General features: G+C 49.0%; 1 protein-coding gene across 1 annotated transcript; it reads left to right on the top strand.

The window, feature by feature from the left end:
• Window positions 1-2: 2 nt before the first annotated feature.
• CCNO (cyclin O) lies at window positions 3-1527 on the top strand. The gene is made up of 3 exons (XM_027709365.1): window positions 3-254; window positions 337-522; window positions 701-1527. Exons 1-3 carry the CDS (start codon window positions 3-5, stop codon window positions 1184-1186), a joined length of 924 nt encoding a protein of 307 aa, XP_027565166.1. The 3' UTR covers window positions 1187-1527.
• Window positions 1528-21211: the final 19684 nt, after the last annotated feature.

Below are 21211 nucleotides of genomic sequence, written 5' to 3'. Positions count from 1 at the left end.
CCATGGTGACGGCGGCGAGCGGGTGGCGCGGTAGCAGCACCGGCACCCAAGAGCGGCGGGGGCCCAGCGGCTCCCCCCGGCGCTCCCCGCGCCGCCCGCCACGGCGGCGGCGCCCGGAAACGGCGGCGGGGGCCGTGGGGGACAGCCCGCAGGAGCTGCAGGCTTTCCGTGACTACGGAGAGAGCTGGTACCGCTCCCACAAGAGGCTGGAGAGCCGCTTCCAGCCGCGGGAGCCGCTGGCCCGGCAGCCGCAGGTGGGGGCAGCGGGGCCGGAGGCAGGGAGCGGGCGGAGGAGCCCCGGGTTGGTCCCACCTGACCCCGCTGCCGGTGCCGCAGGTGACGGCGGAGGCGCGCTGCAAGCTGGTCAGCTGGCTCATCCCCGTGCACCGGCACTTCGGGCTTTCCTTCGAGGCCCTCTGCCTGGCCGTCAACATCCTCGACCGCTTCCTCGCCACCACCCCCGTGGCCGCCGACTGCTTCCAGCTCCTAGGGGTAACGGCGCTGCTCATCGCCTCCAAGCAGGTAGGGCGGCCCCGGGGTCCGGCTGCCCCGCTGCCAGGGTCTCTGCAGCCCGCCGGGGTCTCTGCAGCTTGAGCGGCTCCGGCGGCTCCGAGCTCAGCCCCAGCCGGGCAGGGCTCCGCGCCCGCTCCCCCGCGTTGCTCTCCGGCGGCGATCTCCCCACCCCTGTCCTCGCTCGCAGGTGGAGGTGCACCCTCCCAGCGTGAAGGAGCTCCTCGTCCTTTGCTGCGGCGCCTTTACCCGCCAGCAACTCCGCAACTTGGAGTGCATCGTCTTGCACCGCCTGGGCTTCGACCTGGCGGCGCCCACCGTCAGTTTCTTCCTGGAGCACTTCAGCCAGGTGCGGCTAGAGGCGCGGGGGGCCGACGCGGCGGAGGCGGCGGACGCCCGGAGCCTGGCGGGGAGCGTCGCGGAGCTCAGCCTGGCCGACTACGCCTTCACCAAATACGCGCCGTCCCTGCTGGCCGCCGGCAGCCTGGGCCTGGCGGACCGGCTGCTGCGACACCGCAGCCCTCTGGACCTGCGAGTCAGCGGCTACGCGGAGGAGACCCTGCGTGACTGCATGGACCAGCTACAGCTCCTAGTGTCTCTGAACGGGCGGTCCCTGCCGCTCCTCCTGCCCCCGGAGGTGGCCCAGAAGTGCCACTGGCTGGGGCGTGACGGCTGACGGCGAGTGGCGGTGGCGGCCGCGCCAGCCCTCGTACTGTCCGCGTCCGTGGCGCTGGGCGCTGACTCCGCTCTGGCTTTGCCATCTGTGCTCCGTACAGTTGGTGCAAAGTCTGATCCTCTAAGCCTTAGTGTCACTTGAGTTTGAAAATTAATGACGTTTTGCAAATGATGTCGTGTCAGCTGTACTGTCCCTGTGCTGTTTGTTTCGGTTGTTTTTAAATCCAGCATGTAAATAATATACTCAATCTCACGTACTGTGTTATTTATTTGGAGGATGATCCATGAAGATAATGGTGAAAGGACACACTGAATGTTGAATAAACTCTTTTCTAATTGTTACCTCTACTCGTTTATTTGCTGGCAGTGTGCGAACACAGCTGGGAGAGGAAACGCACTGGCACAGAACGAGTTCTCCCCAGCAGTTAACTCCAGCCCCCACAAAATAATGATGCCCGAAAGTGACATTCCCCGTTTCAAACTGGCACGCGCTAGCTTGGTCATGGCCCAAGGAAAAAAAAAAAAAAAGTAGATGCACTGACATAAGTGTAGGAAAACGAAATGTGGAATAAAAACCAGCTGGTTTTTATTTTTCTAGCAGGGTTGCAACCCAGGTGCATGCTCATATCCAGGTTGGCACTGTAGCACAGGAAACATTTAAGGGCAGAACATAGCCATAATGTTGTAAAATACTTCATTTTCTTCATTTGTATCTGTGCACAGAAGCGATGTTAAAAGAGCACACACAAACCTAAACCTACCCTCGGGAGTGCTCACCTTTCAGGGCACGGGGGACCTGCACACCGAGTTGTGCTCCAAGCGCCGCCTGCCGTCAGGTGTTGAGGCAGAAGGAGCAAAACGTGTCTGCTTGCTACAGAAACTCTGCTGCTACAGAAAATGCCGACAAGCCCGCCACAAGGGAATAACGGGCAGGTCATCCTCCGCTAGCCCCGTAGATGATTTCGGCCAGAGGGACCCTCTGCCTGTGCGGGGGTACCCTCTCCTGCTGGGCTGCTCGGTACGTTGAAGATGCCGCGGGCTGGTTTCTTTTTTTTCTGTTCCCCTCCGGGCCCCCCGACCCCGGCTTTCAGCGCTGACTGTCCCTACCCCTGTAACGACATTTAACAAATATCATTATAAAACCCAGCCCAGTCCACAAGCCGACGTCCACACGCTACCCGACAAGGATCCGCAGGGGTGGGCGGGGGACCGTGATGCCTGTGGGCGGGCGGGGCGGTGGGGCCGGCAGCACCTCTGTTCGGGTTTCCCTGCGGGGCGGCCCGCTCGGACCGCCCCGGCTCCGCGGGCGCGGGGAAGGGCTCCGCGGGCGCGGGAGCCGCCGGCGCGACCCAGGGCGACGGCGGGAGGTTTCGGCGCCCCAGAGGAGGGAAGGCGGGCGGGCAGTCCCCGGCATGTCCCCGACTCCCCGCGCCCCTATCCTCGGGGCGGTGCCGAGCGGGACGCGGGGCGGAGTGCGCCCGTCGGGGCCGGGGCAGCCAGCAGGGCTGGAGCTCGAGCCGAGGTCGGGTCCGGGGCCGCGGCGGCAGCATGGAGCAGGGCGGCCGCCGCCGAGCCTTTGGCAGCATATGCCCCAACAGGGTCCAGTGCCCGCCCGCCTGCCACTCTAAGAAGCCGGCCCGGCCCGGCGGGGGGACGGCGTGGACCCCCCCGGCTGCCCCGAGTCCTCGGGCGCCCCTGCCCCGTCAGCGCCGCAGCATTGCCCCGCCGGTCCCCGTCGCACCCGCCCTCGGTGAGTCTGCGGCGGACAGCCCTGACGCCCCAGCCGTGAACCCCTCCCCGTGCCTCCCACCGCGCCACCTTGGTACCCCTCACTGTCCTGCCCAGCCCTGCAGCCCCCGTCAGTGACACCTCCACCTTGCCCTTCACCGTGTCCTTCCTGCCATGTCCCCTCTCCATGACCGCCGCTGTATTCCCTCCTGGTGCATCCCACATTCCCCAGCCCTGCATCCCCTGGCCGTACCCATCGAGGATGGCCCCCAGCATGCGCTCATCACTCCGCCATGCCCCCCTGGCTGTGCCTGCACTACTTACCTCTGTCTCTGACTGTCCCCAGTGCTCAGCACCATCGACTGGCAGGATTTGGCAGCCTGTACCCCCATCCTTCCCACCACCCCAGCTGGCCCAGTGACCCTGCAGCAGGTAAACCCCACTGTTTGAGGCAGGCTTGGCCTCACCTGGCACCTTGCGGGGTGGCCCCCTCAACCCAGTGGGTGCTAGCAGCTCCTCTGACCTCAGGTTTCCCACCTGTGAAATGGGCACAGAGGAGGACAGCACCTTGTCCCATGTGTTAGGTGGGTTATTGGCAAGGGCAAAGCAGGGGATGGTGCCAGCACTGAGGGAAAGTGCTGAACATGGGCAGCAGTGGGCAGCATGAGCAGGCCTGAGCCCTGGGCCTTGCTGACTGGATCATTTCCTTCACCCCTCCTAGAGTCCCTGCTTCCAGAATGGGACGGAGTTTGATTTCCAGGAGTTCAGAGATGCTGTGGATGATTTTGTATCTGGCAAGTAGATATTTTTCCTTACCTGAACCAAACGTACCTGTGTGTGCACATTTGTAGTCATGCTACGTTCCCTCTCCTCTTTTTCTGCTTTGCTTTTGGAATTTTGGGTGCCAACTCACTGCATGTTTGTTCTACCATGGCACAGTCTGTAAGGCATGGCATTCCTGCTCACCCCCTTGGAGGGATCTGGGCTGTCACTGAGCTTTCTCCCATGTGAGACAAATCCAAATAGCTGTAGGGGGCATAGCTGTCACAGTAGAGTAAAAGCATTTCAAAACAGCTGCAACCCGCCCCAGAAAAGGGAGGGTAACCCAAGTTTTTATTAATAAATCCCTTGGGGTGGATTAGGGTGAAATGCCACTGAATAATCAGCATATGTGTAGGGTTTATTTTGGAAAAATTTAGTTTCAAAAGGTAAAGAGGTATGTTGCCATTTGGGGTGTTACCATTCTATAGCAATACAGCAATATTAAAGCATCTATAGCAATAAAGCAACATTAGAGCATAGCAATATGACACTATTAAAACACAGCAATATTAAAGCATAGCAATATAGCACTATTATTAAAACATAGCAAGATAAAGGCATCTACAGCAATATCATCTATAGCAATATAGTAATCCTTAGAGCATAAGAATAACACTTAAGGAAATGCATAAGGGAGAGAAAGGAAAAGAAATTATAAAGGTGGAAAAAAAAAAATATATATATAGTCATGGCCCATGGGATCCAGCGATGAAACTTGGTAGTTGCAGCTTCCATATCTGTTAGTTGAAGTGATGGTCTCGATCTGTTGGGACTGGGGGAAGCTCCCCACCAAACTCAAAATGTTATGAGTTATGCACTTCCAGCTCAGGTCAGACTGCCTTGTACCTCCCCTCCCTTTCAGAACTTGCCTCTTCTTAGCCTCTTCTCTTCCTCAGGCAGGCATCTGCACCGAAGATAGCTGGACAATGGCACCACTTTAGCAGTATTCAGGGGTGGGGGGTTAAGTCTTTGCTGGATGAGAAGCTGCTTCTTTTGCTTCAGTTTGCAAAGGTCTTTTAGTGATCTTAGAATCAACTGTTTAAGTCTCTGACAAGGACATACCAGAGGGATGTTTAGAAGAAGAATGGTGTGCTGGGGTTGGTGGGAACTGAGGACATGAATACGTCCTGCATCTTAATAACTGTGGCTTTTCCCTCCAGATGCACCCACCTTAATGCCACCACCACTGGACTGCACTGACTTTGATTTCCCGCTTGGTGAGGAGGTGGCCTTTGGGCCCTGCACCCTGCAACCTGAGAGCAGTGTGCTGGCGCAGGTGCCCCCACAGTGCCTGCCTTCTCCTGAGCTGAGCTGGAGGGACCAGGCAGTCCAGCACCAGAAAGCACTAGGAGATGCCATGGAGGCAAACAGCCAGGTAGGGACACCCAAGCCCTCCCTGGCTTGCACTGCTTTTCTCTCTATTGCATCCTGCTGAGGCGACTGCATGGCCCTGGTGTGCAGCACCCCCTGGCCTCTGGGCAGTGAAGCCGTCCCAACCACCCCATCCACATTTGTCCTTCACAGTTGCAGGAGACTCTCATACAGAGGCAGGAGGAGCTGGCAACACTGCGGGAGAGCAACATGCAGCTGAAGGAGCTGGCAAGTCAGGCCAGGCAGCTGGCCTCTGTCCTTGACGTGAGTGCTGCCCCCTCATCTGGTCTGGGTGCCCCAGCGGTCCCTGTGGGACAGTGCGGTGTCAGGGTGCAGTGGGGGACAGGGTGTGGGGTGAGGCAGCACAGGGTGAGAGAGAGCCAGCATGGGAGGAGGTGTGGGATGAGATAGAATCATAGAATCAGCTGGGTTGGAAGGGACCTCTGAGATCATCAAGTCCAACCCTTGACCCAACACCACCGTGGTTACTAGACCATGGCACTAAGTGCCAAATCGATCGAGTTTCATCTTAGAAACCTCCAGGGACAGAGAATCCACCACTCCACTGGGCAGCCCATTCCAATACCTGATTACCCTCTCTGTAAAAAATTTCTTCCTAATATCTAACCTGAACCTCTCCTGACAGAGCTTAAGCCCTTTTGTCTTACTAATAGCTGCCTGGGAGAAGAGACCAACCCCCACCTGGCTACAACCTCCTTTCAGGTAGTTGTAGAGAGTGATGAGGTCTCCCCTGAGCCTCCTCTTCTCCAGGCTAAACAATGCCAGCTCCCTCAGCCTCTCCTCACAGGACCTGTGCTCCAGTCCCTTTGCCAGCCTTGTTGCTCTTCTCTGGACCTGCTCCAGCACCTCAATATCCTTCCTGAACTGAGGGGCCCAGAACTGGACACAGTACTCCAGGTGTGGCCTCACCAGTGCTGAGTACAGGGCAAGAATCACTTCCCTGCTCCTGCTGCCCACACTGTTCCTGATCCAGGCCAGGATGCCACTGGCCTTCTTGGCCACCTGGGCACACTGCTGGCTCATGCTCAGCTTCCCATCAATCCAAACTCCCAGGTCCCTTTCTGCCTGGCTGCTCCCCAGCCACTCTGTGCCCAGCCTGTAGCGCTGCATGGGGTTGTTGTGGCCAAAGTGCAGGACCCGGCACTTGGCCTTGTTGAACCTCATCCCATTGGAATCAGCCCAACTCTCCAGCCTGTCCAGGTCCCTCTGCAGAGCCCTCCTGCCTTCCAGCAGATCAACACTCCCCCCCAGCTTGGTGTCATCTGCAAATTTGCTAATGGTACACTCAATCCCCTCATCTAAATCATCGATAAAGATATTCAACAGAACTGGGCCCAACACTGATCCCTGGGGGACACCACTGCTGCCAACTGGATGCAGCACTGTTCACCACCACTCTCTGGGCCCGGCCCTCCAGCCAGTTCCTAACCCAGCACAGAGTGCCCCTGTCCAAGCTGTGGGCTGCCAGCTTTTCCAGGAGAATGCTGTGGGAGATGGTGTCAAAGGCTTTGTTGAAGTCCAGACAGACCACATCCACAGCCTTCCCCTCATCCACCAGGTGGGTCACCTGCCCATAAAAGGAGATCAGGTTGGTCAGACAGGACCTGTCCTTCCTAAACCCGTACTGGCTGGTTCTGAGCCCTTGTCCATCCTGTAGGTGCTGTGTGATTGCACTGAGGATGATCTGCTCCATTACCCTGCCGGGCACTGAGGTCAGGCTGACAGGCCTGTAGTTTCCCAGGTCCTCCGTGCAGACCTTTTTGTGGATGGGCGTGACATTCGCCAACTTCCAATCATTTGGGACCTCCCCAGAGAGCCAGGACTGTTGGTAAATGATGGAGAGTGGCTTGGCGAGCTCTTCCACCAGTTCCCTCATCACCCTTGGATGGATCCCATCTGGTCCCATAGACTTGTGAGGATCCAAGTGGCTTAGCAGGTCACTAAGTGTTTCCTCCTGGTTTACAGGGGGGCTATTCAGATTCTTATCTCTTTCTACAAGCTCCAGAAGCCAGCTGTCCTCAGAACAACCTGTCTTACTGTTGAAAACTGAGGTAAAGAAGGTGTTAAATACCTCAGCCTTTTCCTCATCTTTGATAACTATATTTCTGCCCATGTCCAATAAAGAATGGAGGTTTTCCTTGCCCCTCCTTTTGCTATTGATGTATCTGTAGAAGGACTTTTTTTTATCCTTCACGGAAGTAGCTAGATTAAGTTCAAAGTGTGCCTTCGTCCCTCTAATTTTTTTTCTACTTGACCTAACTGTATTCCTAAACTCTTCCTGAGTAGCCAGCCCTTTTTTCCATAATCAGTAGGCTCTCTTTTTTCCCCTAATTTCCTTCAAAATCTCCCTGTTCAGCCAGACTGGTCGTCTTCCCCACTCTTTGGTGAGCCTGCTCCTGTGCGTTCAAGACTTGCTTCTTGAAGCATGTCCATCCCTCCTGGACCCCTTTGTTTTCAACGGTTGTTTCCCAGGGTATGCTCTGAACTAGTCTTCTGAATAGGCCGAAATCTGCCCTCTGGAAGTCCAGAGTAGAAGCTGGGATGGTGCAGTGTGGGGCTGTCTGATGCAGGACAGGGCCGTGTGTGGCGAGGTGCGACGGTGTGGGACGGGATGAGGCAGAGCAATGTGGATTGGTGCGATGTCGGGTAAAGCAGTGCGGGATGAAGCGGGGTAGTGGGGGACAGCGTGGTACAGTTCGGGGCAGGGCACTGAGGTGTGAGATGGGGCCGTGCGCTGTGGGATGGAGCAGCGGAGGACAGTGTGGCGCTGGACGAGAAAGGACGGTGAGGGGCAGGGCTGTGCGGCGCAGCTCCTGGGAGTCGCTCTCCTTCCTCCCAACAGACTCTGATGTTCCCGCAAAGCGCCGACGGGGCGACCCTTCCTCCTTCTCCTCATCCTCCACGTCCTCCCTCCGTCGCTGCTCCGACCGGGACCCGGCGGGCGGATGCGGAGGGCGTGGACGCGATGCTGCGGGCGGTGTCGGAGAAGTGCCGCGCCGCCCTGCGGAGCCTGGGGGGCAGCCCGGGGAAGAGCTCGGGGGGTAGCCCCGGGAGCAGCCCCACGGCCAAGCGCCCGCGCCCGGCCCCGCGTCTGCACGGCGCGTTCCGCGGGCTGCGCACCGGCCGCGCTGCCCCGCGCCCGGGCGGCGGGGACATGGAGGGGGGCGGCAGCCTGCGAGCACAGCTGGGAGAGGCGGGAGCCATCCGCACCCTGGCCTTCCCGCAGGGAAACGCCTTCACTCTCCGCACCGCCGCCGGCGGGCACCGCTTCCGATGGGTGCCGCGCTGAGACCTTCGGGGTCCCGGGCACGCGCGTCCCAGGCGGGCCGGAGCGGGACCTGCCGCACCGTGAGGCTGGCAGCGCTCCCCACCCGGCGGCACGCTTCCCGTTTTCCCTTGGAAAAGGGGTATTCACGCTGGAGGAGCGATGTGACGAGCGCGGCAGAGGCCACCGCACCCCAGCGAGGGCCCCGCGCCGCGAGCACGGCCGCCCCAGGCTTTGTGCGCGGAGCCGCCGTGGCTCCAGAGTTGGCAGCTCGCCCTCAGTAGCTCGCTAATGAATGTAATGAATGTAGAAATTAAACGAAGTTCTGCCCGGTTTTATCCAGAGATTTTACTCGGGCAGACAGGCGCAGCCAACAGTCCAGTGGCTGGAGTTGGCCAGTGTGAAAGCAGACTGACCATCCCAGGTCGTTAAACATGATGCACCTGCCCCATCATGGAATTTTGCATGCACAATGTTTACCGATTGCACTTGTATCGTTCATGTGTGCAACTGTATGTGTATATTTGCACTAGATGTGATGATTAAATACTGCTTAAAATTGCCATGTATTTGTACAGATTTAATGTAAACAGTTTTACTTCATATATACTTATTTGCTTTCATTAAAGCAAGGATAACAGAAACCAGGAAGTTTTAGAATAAAACATGCTGCTTTTAACATTCAGTGGTACTAATTGAAGTAAAGAGAAGTGTAAAAAATAATGTTAAACTGTTCTGAATGGATACATTTCATTTTCACCCTCTGGTTTGAAAGCTGAACCACTGACAACACATGTGAAATAGTACCTGCAGTGTATTTTTCGGTGGCACACGAGTGAAGGCACTGTGCTTCACCCAGGGTAGAGATTTTCTCTCTGTGAAGTTATTGGTTTTTCAATACTCAGATTTTCCAGTATTCTTGCAGGGGTTCGTGCACATTAACAGCAGTCCAACTGTGACAGGCTTGTGTGATAGTAAAGGTGACAGCACACTGTCACCTCAGTAGATTTCTTAAGGTGATTGTATATATACTCTTGCACTTTTGGCAGCAGAGACTGTATTTGGAAGGAGAGTAGTTGTTGTTGTCAGCATGACATATGGCTTCTAGGAAACTGCAGAGGTGGGTATTCAGTACCTGTAGTTCTTTATGTCTGCAGCACTGACATCTTCTAGTAGGATTTGTGCTGAAGCCCTGTCTGGGATGCTAAGGGCTCAACCCTGGATGACTCCAGAGACATTTATATTTCTGCAGAAGAGAATTGCCACTTTGGCAAAAATGCTGTATGAAAGCTCTGGTTGGTCAGCAGATGGAAGAGACAAAGCTTCCTGGCTGCACTGAATTCAGTCGGGAATAAACTGATAGTAAAAGACAGCTTCTATACATATCTACAGTTCCTCTCTGTGTGTTTTATGAAATTAAACACAAAATGGATTGTGTATACACTTTTGTAATGCTCATAAGCATGTTAATTCCTTGGAAATAAAATGACACATTTAAAATGTACACTTCTTTTAGGACATAACAAAAAATAATCACCCTGTTGGATTATCACTACTGTTGATTTTGCTGCTGCTTCACGTCTTTTCAGAGTTAGAAATACATTTTTATCCACTCTTGCATTCCACTTGCTCTGACATTTCCTCTGATTAGTTTTACTCATAGTGTTCCTATGCTAAAAGCATCCTTGATGAATTTTGAGATGTGATATAAGAGTAAAAGAAAATGATCATAGATTATTTTAAACATTTATTAAATTTGAAGCCCTATTTATTGAAAAGACTGAAAACTGGCTAATCAGACCAAGATGCTTCTTACTGAGACTCAACGGGAGCATTAATGGACACAAAGATACACTGGTAAAAGGTGCTTGCTATGCAACATGGTATTTTCTTGGTGTTAGGCTATAAACCTATTTATAGTGGTACACCATAAACACCTCCTTTAAACTATAAAGGTGTATTTTAAATTGATGCTTATCCACCCACTTCGTACATATGAACTTCATAATAAGTCAGCAAATCTCTTGCACAGAGTAAAACAGCCCAACAACTACTTTTGACAACATGAAATCAGAAGGACTCCTAGTGCCCTTTGTCTTTCTGTCAGGCAGGAGTTGGTGGGATCACAGGGGACGAAGCCTGGCCCCTTGAGGCTCATGCTTCATGGTTTTTCCGTCAGAAGCTAATCCTTGGAGAATCTGGAAGTCCACCTCTAGGAAACCTCATATGCAAACAGATCTGGCTTTATGCTTTTTGTCTGGAACAGGATCTGTGTAGAGCCCCTGGACGAGCAGGTGTGATGGACTGAAGGACACGCAGGTTTATTGTTTATGCTCGCTATGATTTTCTCTCTCTGGTGGTGCATGGCCCGTGCAATGGGTGAAGGGAGCTGGCCAAGACCCCAACAGAAGTAAAGCAATAACATGTAATGAGCTTTGTTCCTGCTCATAAATAAGCTTTCTCCACATTTCCCTGCCCTGCCAGTGCCAGGCCTTAGGATGTGTGGCTGTGAAAGAGTGGTGGTGCAGAACTGCAGGCAACTGGGACACTTTGATGTGAAAGAGAAAAATACCTTTTAATTTAGGGTGTGCCAGGGTAAGGGTTTACTAATCATGTGTTGAATGCAAGCACACATGACTTGTTATGGGCACGTGGGTTTTCCATTGGGTAAAATCCTTAGGTATTCATTAAAAAATGACACCAGACTTCAAGGTACAGCTTGATTAAAAGTAAACACTAGAAAGAGGAACTATCTTTTAGTAAATCGGTGCTTATTAAGCCAGTAATTTGAGGTCTTTTCAGAATAGAAAGGGCAGAAGGGACCTGGATGGAATTATTTAGAAATGGCATACGGCTTTTGGCATAGCTTTAATTTATGAAAGCCTTTTTTATCAGCAATATTGCCCATCCACTGGTCCAAAGGCAATATGCAAGACTGAGTGTCGGCATGGCATTTTCCTGCATGTTGTTCAATGCATCATAAAGAGAAAACATTGCCCATTCACAAATCTGAGCTACTCTCCACATGTCAGTAACAGAAATGCTCTTGCTTTGGTGTTCATATCAACCTGTATGTAAAAACAGGCACACATTTGCTGTCATTTGATTGGCCTGACCACCATTTTCACAGGTTCCTGCAGGTCCCATTCATATGGAGCTAACTTCCATCAGAAGGATGCAGCTGATGCCCCTGTGGGTTTGTCACAAACTCTGTGTGGTGGCAGACAGCCATCGAGGTGTCTCAGATGGTAGACATGTAGAGACCATGGCTACTGTGCTGTAGCACCAGTGTTAAACTGTTCCTACTGGGTTTGTCTTTTCAGGGATTGCAGAGATTTCACTATCTTTTCTTCCCTTGTTTTCCTGAATATCTTTCTAAAGAAAAATACCCCTGTCTATCTTCAAGAAAAAGGCAAGCATTTTGCAGTTGGTTTTATATGACGGCAGCAGCACTCTTCATCTTTTCTAAACATTGACTTAATTCTGGTCAGCAGACATTATTTGCATTTTGCATTGCATAATCTTAACAACTAAAGCTAATGAGGTCAAAAGAGGCGGTGGTTTGCTTTGGCATAACTATTTCATAGGTGTAGCAGAAATAATCTTAAAGTTTGCCTTGCACCTAGCACCTGTTCAAACTCTGATAGCAAGGGACTATTTATGTTCAGTATTGACTTTATACTCTCCAACGAAACACTTTTAAAAAAACCCAAATTAGTAAGTGTTTTCAAGGTTATTCATATGTAGTGATAATTTTTTTGGTAAAATTTCCAGATTTCTTATGTGGATAATGCAGTTACAATTTGAACTCACTTATTAAAATAGGGTACCTTGAGATTTTGAGGCTTATTCTCTTTTTCACCCAGTAAATTGCTGTTGCAATGGCCTGTGAGGATATGTCCCAGACACCCTGCATGTAAGTCTTTCTATAGCAGGCTGACACACACCAAGCATTTAGAAGAGGGTTACATTTTGTGCTCTGATCTTTTCTATAGCATAGATCTCAGGATTTCAGGCAATGGCTTCTACATGGAACCTCATATTTCTATTTACGCAAAGCTCACCTCAGCTGATGCTTTACAGTTTCAACCACCTTTCACCCATGTACCAGGGATCTCCCTGAATTCCCCTGGGTGGACTGCTCTGGCTTTCACAGCAGGAATACCGATGGCACGTAGACCAAAAGGGAGCCTCCACCCCCCAGAGAAATTGCTGGGAAATCTCAGCTGGGGCTGATCATATTTACAACACATTTAATGCAATAAATACTAACAATTCTAACTCTCTCTTCTATATTCTTGAATAGTAATGTCCTCTGTTTTAAGCCTCTCTGTAGTGATGTGTACAGCTGTTTCAGTATCTTAAAACTCATTCCTCTTTATCAGCTTGTGCTGGTTTAAAGGTAAACCGGCAGGAGAAATGAACCCAACTCAAGATAGACCACAAGTCAGAGTTACAATTTAATAAAAGATAATACAATAATACAATTATGTGGACAAGCAATTGGTTTTAACCCACAAAACCCAGATGTATAACCCAGCACCCTGGGGCACGAAGAGAATGGTGCTCGTTGGCCCCTGTGCTGAGCCCCACGTGGTCCCCCTGAGTCCAAAGTAAAAGAGGGGGAAAACCTGTTGGTGAGAGTGGTGGTTGCAGTCTGGTCGAGAGTAGTGATCACAGTCTGGTCGAGAGTGGTGATTGCAGTCTGGTTGAGATTCTGGTCCTCCTCTGGATCCGACAAGTGGGCCCGGAAGTCCCAAGACCCCAAGACTGTATACACCCACGTTCGAGTGGGAATGCCCAGTACCTCCCCCAGGGCAGGGAGTTCCACAATGGGTGAGATATTTCTGGAATCCTTGGTGGCCCATTAGCAGACATGACCCCTCAGGCTGGGTGTGGGGGTGCTAATGACTCCCTGGAGGGGAGTTAACATCACCCATAACTATAGCCTGAGGGTTCAGGTGTGCTTTGGGCAGCTGCGGCAAATGGTCTATCATTAACGGTTCCTGGGAAAAGACATGGAGGGTATAGAATACACAGTTTGGGTTACACCCACACAGTGATGAACTGCTCCCAGCTGCTCTAACTAGGGCACAGCTCTTTGCAAATGAATGATAAATATTTGCTGCTTGAGGATATTTGGTGACAGCTGTATTGTCCCAGACAACAGGTGAGCTCCTGTTTGTGATAGTGCTGAGTCCAGAGACCTGTTAGAAACACTTTTGCCATCTAATCTAAAGGGATTGCCATTTTCTTAAGCTGTGCTGCAATAGCACACATGGGCTAAGGTGCCCAGCATATGCATATTGTAAAAGATAGCCTAGGTACACTAATAATAACTAAGGTTATGTACGGTGATTTTTTTTTTCAAGAAAATATATTTAACATGTTAAAACTAAACTTCAGTACAAAAATATTCTTTGCAATGTGTTGAACAGTAAACAGCTGTTTAAATACAGTGACAAAAAATATTTTACAGCCTAAATACTTTGCAATACTAATACTTTTTGATTCCCTAAATATTAGTTTTTTGGAAGTGAAACTGGAGACTTATTTCCATGGGAAATGGTATGGAGATGCAACAGGATTTTAGGAATTCAGAGATGATGGAGCAATTACTTGAGTGAAACATGCTTGAAACGAGAGATGACAGTGCTTTTTAAGCGGTACAGTCAATTACTCTTATCTAGGAAAGAATGTTAGAAACCTTGCCCTGTCTCTAAGATAACCTGAGATGAATCACCTACAGCAGGTGCCTGAAGCCTTGGATGTAGCTGTAATTCATAATTATCCAGAGCCATAATTACTTTCTGCAATACTTAATTTTACAGTAAGATATAGTAGTTTGGTACTAGTAATGTAGAAATAAGTATTGTGTTATCAATAGAACCTGCTAGAGAAGCTTTGGAAAGAACTACATCTGAGTAGTATTTTGGTAGTTTATTAATCCAGACTCTCAGGATTACAGACTGAAATATTATTTAGGCACAAAATTGGCAGCTGGCACTGAACCCAGAGGTCCTTTTGTTGGGTTAGAGTTTAGCCAAGGTAAACAAAATGTAGTTTTGTGATGTGTGCAGTCTCCAATGCCAGCATAGGATCTCAGCATGTTGGAAACCTTCACTGAAACAGTCTGTTAGCAGTAGTGTGCTGAAATGGATTTCTAATGTGCACCAAATATGTGGGAGAACACACTGAAGAGATAACTTAGCAGAAAGGCCTGGGACGGATGACCTACCAGGACAGCTTTTGATCTGTCCATGGAAAAGCAAAATCAGGCAATTACTATAATGTGTTGATGAAGAAATAGCCTGTATTTTTTTATGAAAGCTGAAGGCCACATTAGAACTGAAAATCCCGGGAGTCAACAGTATGTTACATAAAAAATAATGTAACCTATTAAAATGCACTTATCCCTTGGTGCCCTTGTTTTCTTCCCCTCCCATTCTGTTTTTAAACCGATAAAAAAATTTTAAAAGTCAGAAAATGACAGCTGACACAAATTCCTCCCTCACGCTAAACAGAACCTTAGTCTACTTACACACACTTGCCAACCAGGCTCGTCATAAGCACTGAATTTAACATTGGAAATAAAAGGGGTTAGGTACAGGTGAAGGTGTCATTCAAATGGACAAATGTCAGAAAAAATTATATATTAACAGTATTCAATCTTTTATGAGCCAGTCTTATACACATAATGCAACATACTTAGTGTGGCAGAATGTAGCACAAAGAAAGATATATACTTTTTTTCTTTGTTTCCTCACTTGTTTGCATAGGAGATGTACTTTTCCTAAAGACTGAAGTCTTGAGGTTCGTTTCAGGAGGAATAGTTGACAGTCATTTCTAGAGCTCACTCCCCACATCTTCACAAGCACCTTTACTGTGCTGGCAAGGATAAATGAATAATGGACTGAGATATTAATGCTTGGCTTTAAGGTGAGCCCCAGCAAAGAAGAAGGAACATTTTCCTCCTCTTGTCCTCTGAAGGACATCTAAATTACCTGTGCTTTGTACAGCTAAAATGAAGCTGTGGGTTCACTGCCAGAATTTTCCAGTTGCCTGGTCAACAATATTTCATACTGAGTCTAAACAACAGCTGCTCGTTGCAGTGTGATATGATGTCGCGAGAACAGTCACATGAATTGAGTCCCTTTTTCTTTCCCGATTCCTTCCTTCACCTTCCTTTTTTTGCTTTCTGTTTCAGGTACAAATACTTGAGGTTCAAACCTCCCTTTTATAATGGCAACTACTATCTTCTATTACTGTCAGTCACTTGGAGAGACATCCTTGATTTGGCTGTACCACTGTGAGAACTGTTCCTCTAACCCACTCAGAAGCACCCGAGTACTGATATGACTGAATAGGCAATAAGATTGGGATCTTTCTGGTATACTATCTGAAAAGCTAGAGAGAACAATAAAAAAATACGGGAAGAAAAAAATAAGATGATTCAGATGATTCTGTACCTCAGGATTTTTGCTCAGTGACCATGTAACAAAGCTGGAGCACTATTTTCCCTCTGGCTGGAAGTTGAAGGCCTTGGTTCCCAAAAACCTCTCATCATTTTGCAACTGCAAAATGGATACAAATTTTCACCATTATATGTTCAAAGAATCTTTTCCATCTATTTTAAATATCAACTCAAACTCTCTCTGTTTGCCAGAACCTGGTGCAGGGTAGCATCATGTCTTGTCAGCATGTCTTGTCATTTGGCAAGGAGCACCGTCATTATTGTATCTTGAGACACCTGGGCCCTTAAATTATCTGTGGTCCTTATTCAGCAGTCTGGATGTGATAAATCCAACTTTTCCTGAAATGTCTTGTTTCAGTCAGTGCTTAATTTTCTGAGAATATTTTGAGGCTTGCTCTTGATGTCCAAACCCCACCTTCAAACTATAAACTCATATTTTATCTCAGTAAATTCTGCTGTCGAATGATGACGTCAAATTTGTATTAAAAGACCTTATGAATAATGGATGAGAAAAAACCTATAAATTACTCTGGATTTGACAATCTGCATACCAGCTTTCAAGGATGCATGAGGCACAACATATCAGCACCATCTGCTGCCAGTGGGAACAAACTACATGGTTTCTACATACCGTTTTGGGAATATTTTTTACAGAGAGCTACAAACATTCAGTCACTTTTCTAGTATGTAAGTGAAATAGCTGAGCAATTGGCTGCATAGGTTTCATAATGAGTAACCTAAAAGAAGTCCACAGTGAGAAAGAAATGAAGACACTTAACCCAGACGATCTTCTCATTTCATTTTGAAGACACATTAATGAGATGCTGGAAGCATTATAGAAGTAATACACTTAGCTGTGGACAGCTTTTCTAAAACAAAACTTCGTTTAAAATTCAGTTACAATTTCCAAGTGACAGAAGAGCTCTTATTTAACACAAAATTTCCAAAATACCAGGTGCTTCAAGTGAAGAAGGGAGTATTAAGGATATCCTTGGTGTTATAATACCTTCCTAACAATTCAGTGTGTCCTCCTTAACATACATAAAGGAGTTTTGAGTTCCTCATGGCACTTCTGTTTATTTTTGAATTTTATTTACCACTGACTTCATCTAGGGACCTACTTATCTTAAGGCTACTAGCAAATGTAATATCTTGGCGTATTTTCCATATGCTAATCAGTGTTCAGTAGAAATTTTATAGAAAAACCTCCAAATATTTTCTTACAATCTGTTCATGGTGCGTGCACGCATGAGTTGAAGGCTAATGGGCAGGAATCGCTGCTTGTAACACCAATTGCAGTGGGTCATATTATTTACTTTTTAATGCCTTTCTCTGCATTAATTAATCCTAATGCTAGTTCACACAAGCAAAACCTTGTTGACTTTGAAAGTCTTTTGACTTTTATTCCAGTTTACAACTATATAGCTCTCAGACTGCAAACTCTTTCCTCTCACTATCAAACAAACTGCATGGTTACAGGTTTGCTCATCTGAAAGAAGCTTTTCAGTGTGAGAAAAAGATTTTTTAAGGGATAGTTAACAGCTCAAAACACTTCACCTGATTGTTGCTGATACAAAACAAGCTGGCTTTTCGGTGCATGCTGTTAGGCAGGGTGATGATATTTGGCAGTGCTGGCTGAAAGTTAGTCTTGTAGAAAGATTTCGCATTCAGTTAAACGAACAACTGAAGCATTGCAAACAATCCTTTGTGAAGCTATGCTAGCAATACCTTGTGTGTTGTTTGTTTTACAGAAAGCATTAAGATGGTGTTGAGTGACTCAGACACTTCGTATCCCGGGTGTGCTTCGCTGTGTCCTTATGAATACAAAGTGAGAGAATAAGATGGCTTTTTTTTTAATTAGTTTTACTTTGATTTCTCAAAACAGCTCTGTCATCTGATATTTAATTATTGCTTATTACTAAGGAATTAGTAAAAATAGTCTCCTCTATCATCATGCTTACATGATGTCCCTTTGCAGATGTGAAGTGTACAGCTATGGAAATCGAAATAGGTGGGAAACAAGACTTAACTTGAAGAATTTTTTAATTAGCTCAAATAATTCTTTCCCAATGGAAAATTATGAAAAAGTTCCTGTTTTACAGAAACAGTAAGAAAGTAAAGAATACTTTTGGCACATTTTAAAAAGTGGCACTCTGTTTCTTACTCTTAGAAAACAACACTTTCAATGTTAATTCTCAGGTTCAAAACCTAGAAAGAGGAAAAATAGGCTCATGCTCTGTGTCTGTTTCTTCTGTCTCTTGAAAACCTGGATGGCATTACTCCAAATTTTGAAACTATGACAAGGATTGAAAAAGAACAGTTCTGAACTTATTTTGAAAAAAAAAGTTTTATTTACCAGTAATCCTTCTTTTCCTCTCTCTTTTGATTTAACTAAACTCTGTCTTTCAAAGAACTGTATTTTACCTTCTTCCTGCCAAACCTGTCCCCAAGTTTTCTCAGGTGAAGGGAGTGCCTAAGGGTGTGCATAATTCCTCTATCATGTGCACTTCGTAAAACACATGGCATGAGCAACTCATCTGCTGGGATGAAACCATTCTTCACACTTTCTCCTACAACATCTGCTTTTGCCTGTCACATTAAAGCAAATGCTAGCGAGTTATTTCTGGAGTCTGACTATTGTGGTGGTGAGGTTTTCCTCACTTTTGGATTTGGAGACCTGCTTTGAAGGACACTTCCCCAGTGGTGCACTGGACTAGGGTGCTATTTGCTCGGTCTCAGCTCTGAGAGAACAACACTGTGTTCAGCTCTCAGTTTTGGACAGCCTAGCCTGAGAGACTCAGCACAGTGATGCCCCTTAGGCCTCACTCTCCTTGCAGTGATGCCCACCTCCTCACAGAGGGCAAAACCTTGGTGAGAAACAGCTGATGTGAGGGGTTTTGTGTGTGTCATGTGCAAAGAGAAGAGCAGAGAAGGGTAATGGAGCTGATGAAGGGTCTGGAGCACAAGTCTTATAAGGAGCGGCTGAGGGAGCTGGGGTTGTTCAGCCTGGAGGAGAGGAGGCTCGGGGAGACCTTATTACTCTCTACAATCACTTGAAAGGAGGTTGTAGCCAGGTGCAGGTCAGCCTCTTCTCCCAGGCAGCCAGTGATAGGATGAGAGGACACAGTCTTAAGCTGCACCACGAGAGGGTTAAGTTGGACATTAGGAGGAATTTCTTCACAGAAAGGGTTGGAATGGACTGCCCAGGGAGGAGGTAGAGTCACTGTCCCTGAAGGTGTTTAAAGAAAGAACTGGACGTGGCACTTAGTGCCACGATGTAGTTGACAAGGTGGTATTTGGTCAAAGGTTGGACTTGATGATCTTAGAGATCTTTTCCAACCTGATTCTGTGAGGCTGCCCTCTCCGCACTCAGCAGACAGGGGCCGAGGCATCCCCAGACCGTGACATGGCCATGGAGCAGCTCCACGAGGCACGGCCGCGGTGGTGACACACCGGCCCCGGCGGGGCGGGCAGCGGCCTCCCAGGATGTCGGCCTGGCGTGCTGCCCGTGCCCGGGGCCGAGCCAGGGCCCTCTGGCACCGGCCGCTGCCGCCGCCCTGCCCGCGGAGTCCGCGAGACCCGCCGCGCCGGCTCCTTTGCCGCCAGCGAGGACCCGCCGCCGCGCAGCCCAGGCGCGGCGCGTCCCGCCGGCGGGACGGGACAGGGGCTCCCGCCGCGCAGGGCGCGCCCGGGGGATGCTTAAAGGGCATCCGCGGCCGCTGGGAGCGTTGCGGTGTGCGGGGTGAGGGGTGCGGGGTGCGGCCGAGGGACTGGTGCCACGAGCTCTGGCCGGGCTGTAAATTTCCTTCTCTACAGGCTGCCTCCCACGCACCTGCCCGGGTCACCCTTTTACCCCCGTGTGCGCCGCCTCGCTCGCAGGGATCCTACTCGGGTCAGGCCACCCCGCCATCCCGCAGCAGGTTCAGTCAGCCCCGGCAAAGATAGAGGGAAAACTGGAAGAGCAGGAGGGATGAGGACTTGCTCTGGGTAACGCTGCCTTGTGGGGATGCGGGGGCTGCCCGTGGTTTGGGGAGGGCCGCGCCTGGGGAGATGTCCTCTCCAGCGGCTCTGCCTTGTCCCCGGGGCCGTGGCAACCATCGAAGCCTTGCCACCAGCGGGACTGGGTGGACGGTGATTTGGGGTGAGCTGCGCGGTTGTTAAGTGTTGCGCCTCTGTGTCTTCTTCAAGGATAACGTCATGAGAACACTCGGAAAAGACCTGAAGTGGAGCAGAAAGCAAAGCCCACGGAAAGCGGCTGAGGTAGGGGCAGGCACAGACATATGCACTCCTCTGTATGCACTGCACTGCAGAGTTCCACTCTGTACATTTCTGGGGGAAATGTTTTTATCCTTTTCTATTATTCTTTATCACACTTCTTTAACTGTAGCATCTGCAATGCCAGAAAAATGCAAGTTATAGTAACGTGACATCTATTCGGGGAGAAAAAAAACACCTTTGGGCTTCTCTCCTTTAACACTAGAGGGACCGCTTGCTCTTTAAAAGCAAAAGTTACCTGACTCCATTGAAGGGATTGTATAGATTTACAGAACTCTCTTTCATTGGCACTGCAAGCTGACTTGCCCACATTTAGAGGGTGGTAAAAGATAAACGGGACAGCAAAGAACTTGCATGTACAGTACGAACTTAGGTGGGAAAAGTATTAATCACAAACAAAATGCTTAACAGCAAGGAAGAGGTAAAATACAGGTAGGTTGTCCTTTAAGGAGTTGTCATAGATCACAAAACCTCATAAGACTGCAACATGCAAAGTGATGGAGTAGGAAGTGAAGGTCTAAATGGAATTCACCATACCGAAAAACACGGAAGCAGGAGATAAGCAGTGTGTCCTTAGATATAATGACAGTATGGAAATGTAGCTACTAACATGCTGACAATATTGCTTCAGCATAAATATTTCATGTAAGTGACCCCATGAGGAAAGTCATGTTATTAAAGTGAGCAATGACTGAGCTACAGGAGACAAAGCTTTAGGGATGGTGGCGAAGTGGAACTGGTGGCCAAAACTCAAGAGAATGTAGCAGTCTGGCAGTGCATGTTAGCTGGCTGTTGTCTCTCATATGTCAACAGCTGGTAGCTGCACTCCATATTGTTTCACTCAAAAACAGCATGGAAAACTCAGAAGTGGCATCTTGATATGGAACAAGCAGAAATCATTTACCTATGCTTTCCTGTGGGTGCTAACAGCAGCACTCAGACAAGTAAATGTTTTATGTTTTGTTTTGTATTAAGAGTTATTTTGAGTGATTTCAGACCAGTTTTGAAGAAGCAAAGCGAAGGCTTAAAATATAGTGTTCACTGACTTCTATACAAAGTGTCTAACTCAG

Source organism: Neopelma chrysocephalum, unplaced genomic scaffold, assembly GCF_003984885.1.
Source record: "Neopelma chrysocephalum unplaced genomic scaffold, ASM398488v2 Primary Assembly neopelma1_96770, whole genome shotgun sequence".
NCBI lineage: Eukaryota > Metazoa > Chordata > Aves > Passeriformes > Pipridae > Neopelma > Neopelma chrysocephalum.
This window is presented reverse-complemented; position numbering and strand designations above follow the sequence as displayed.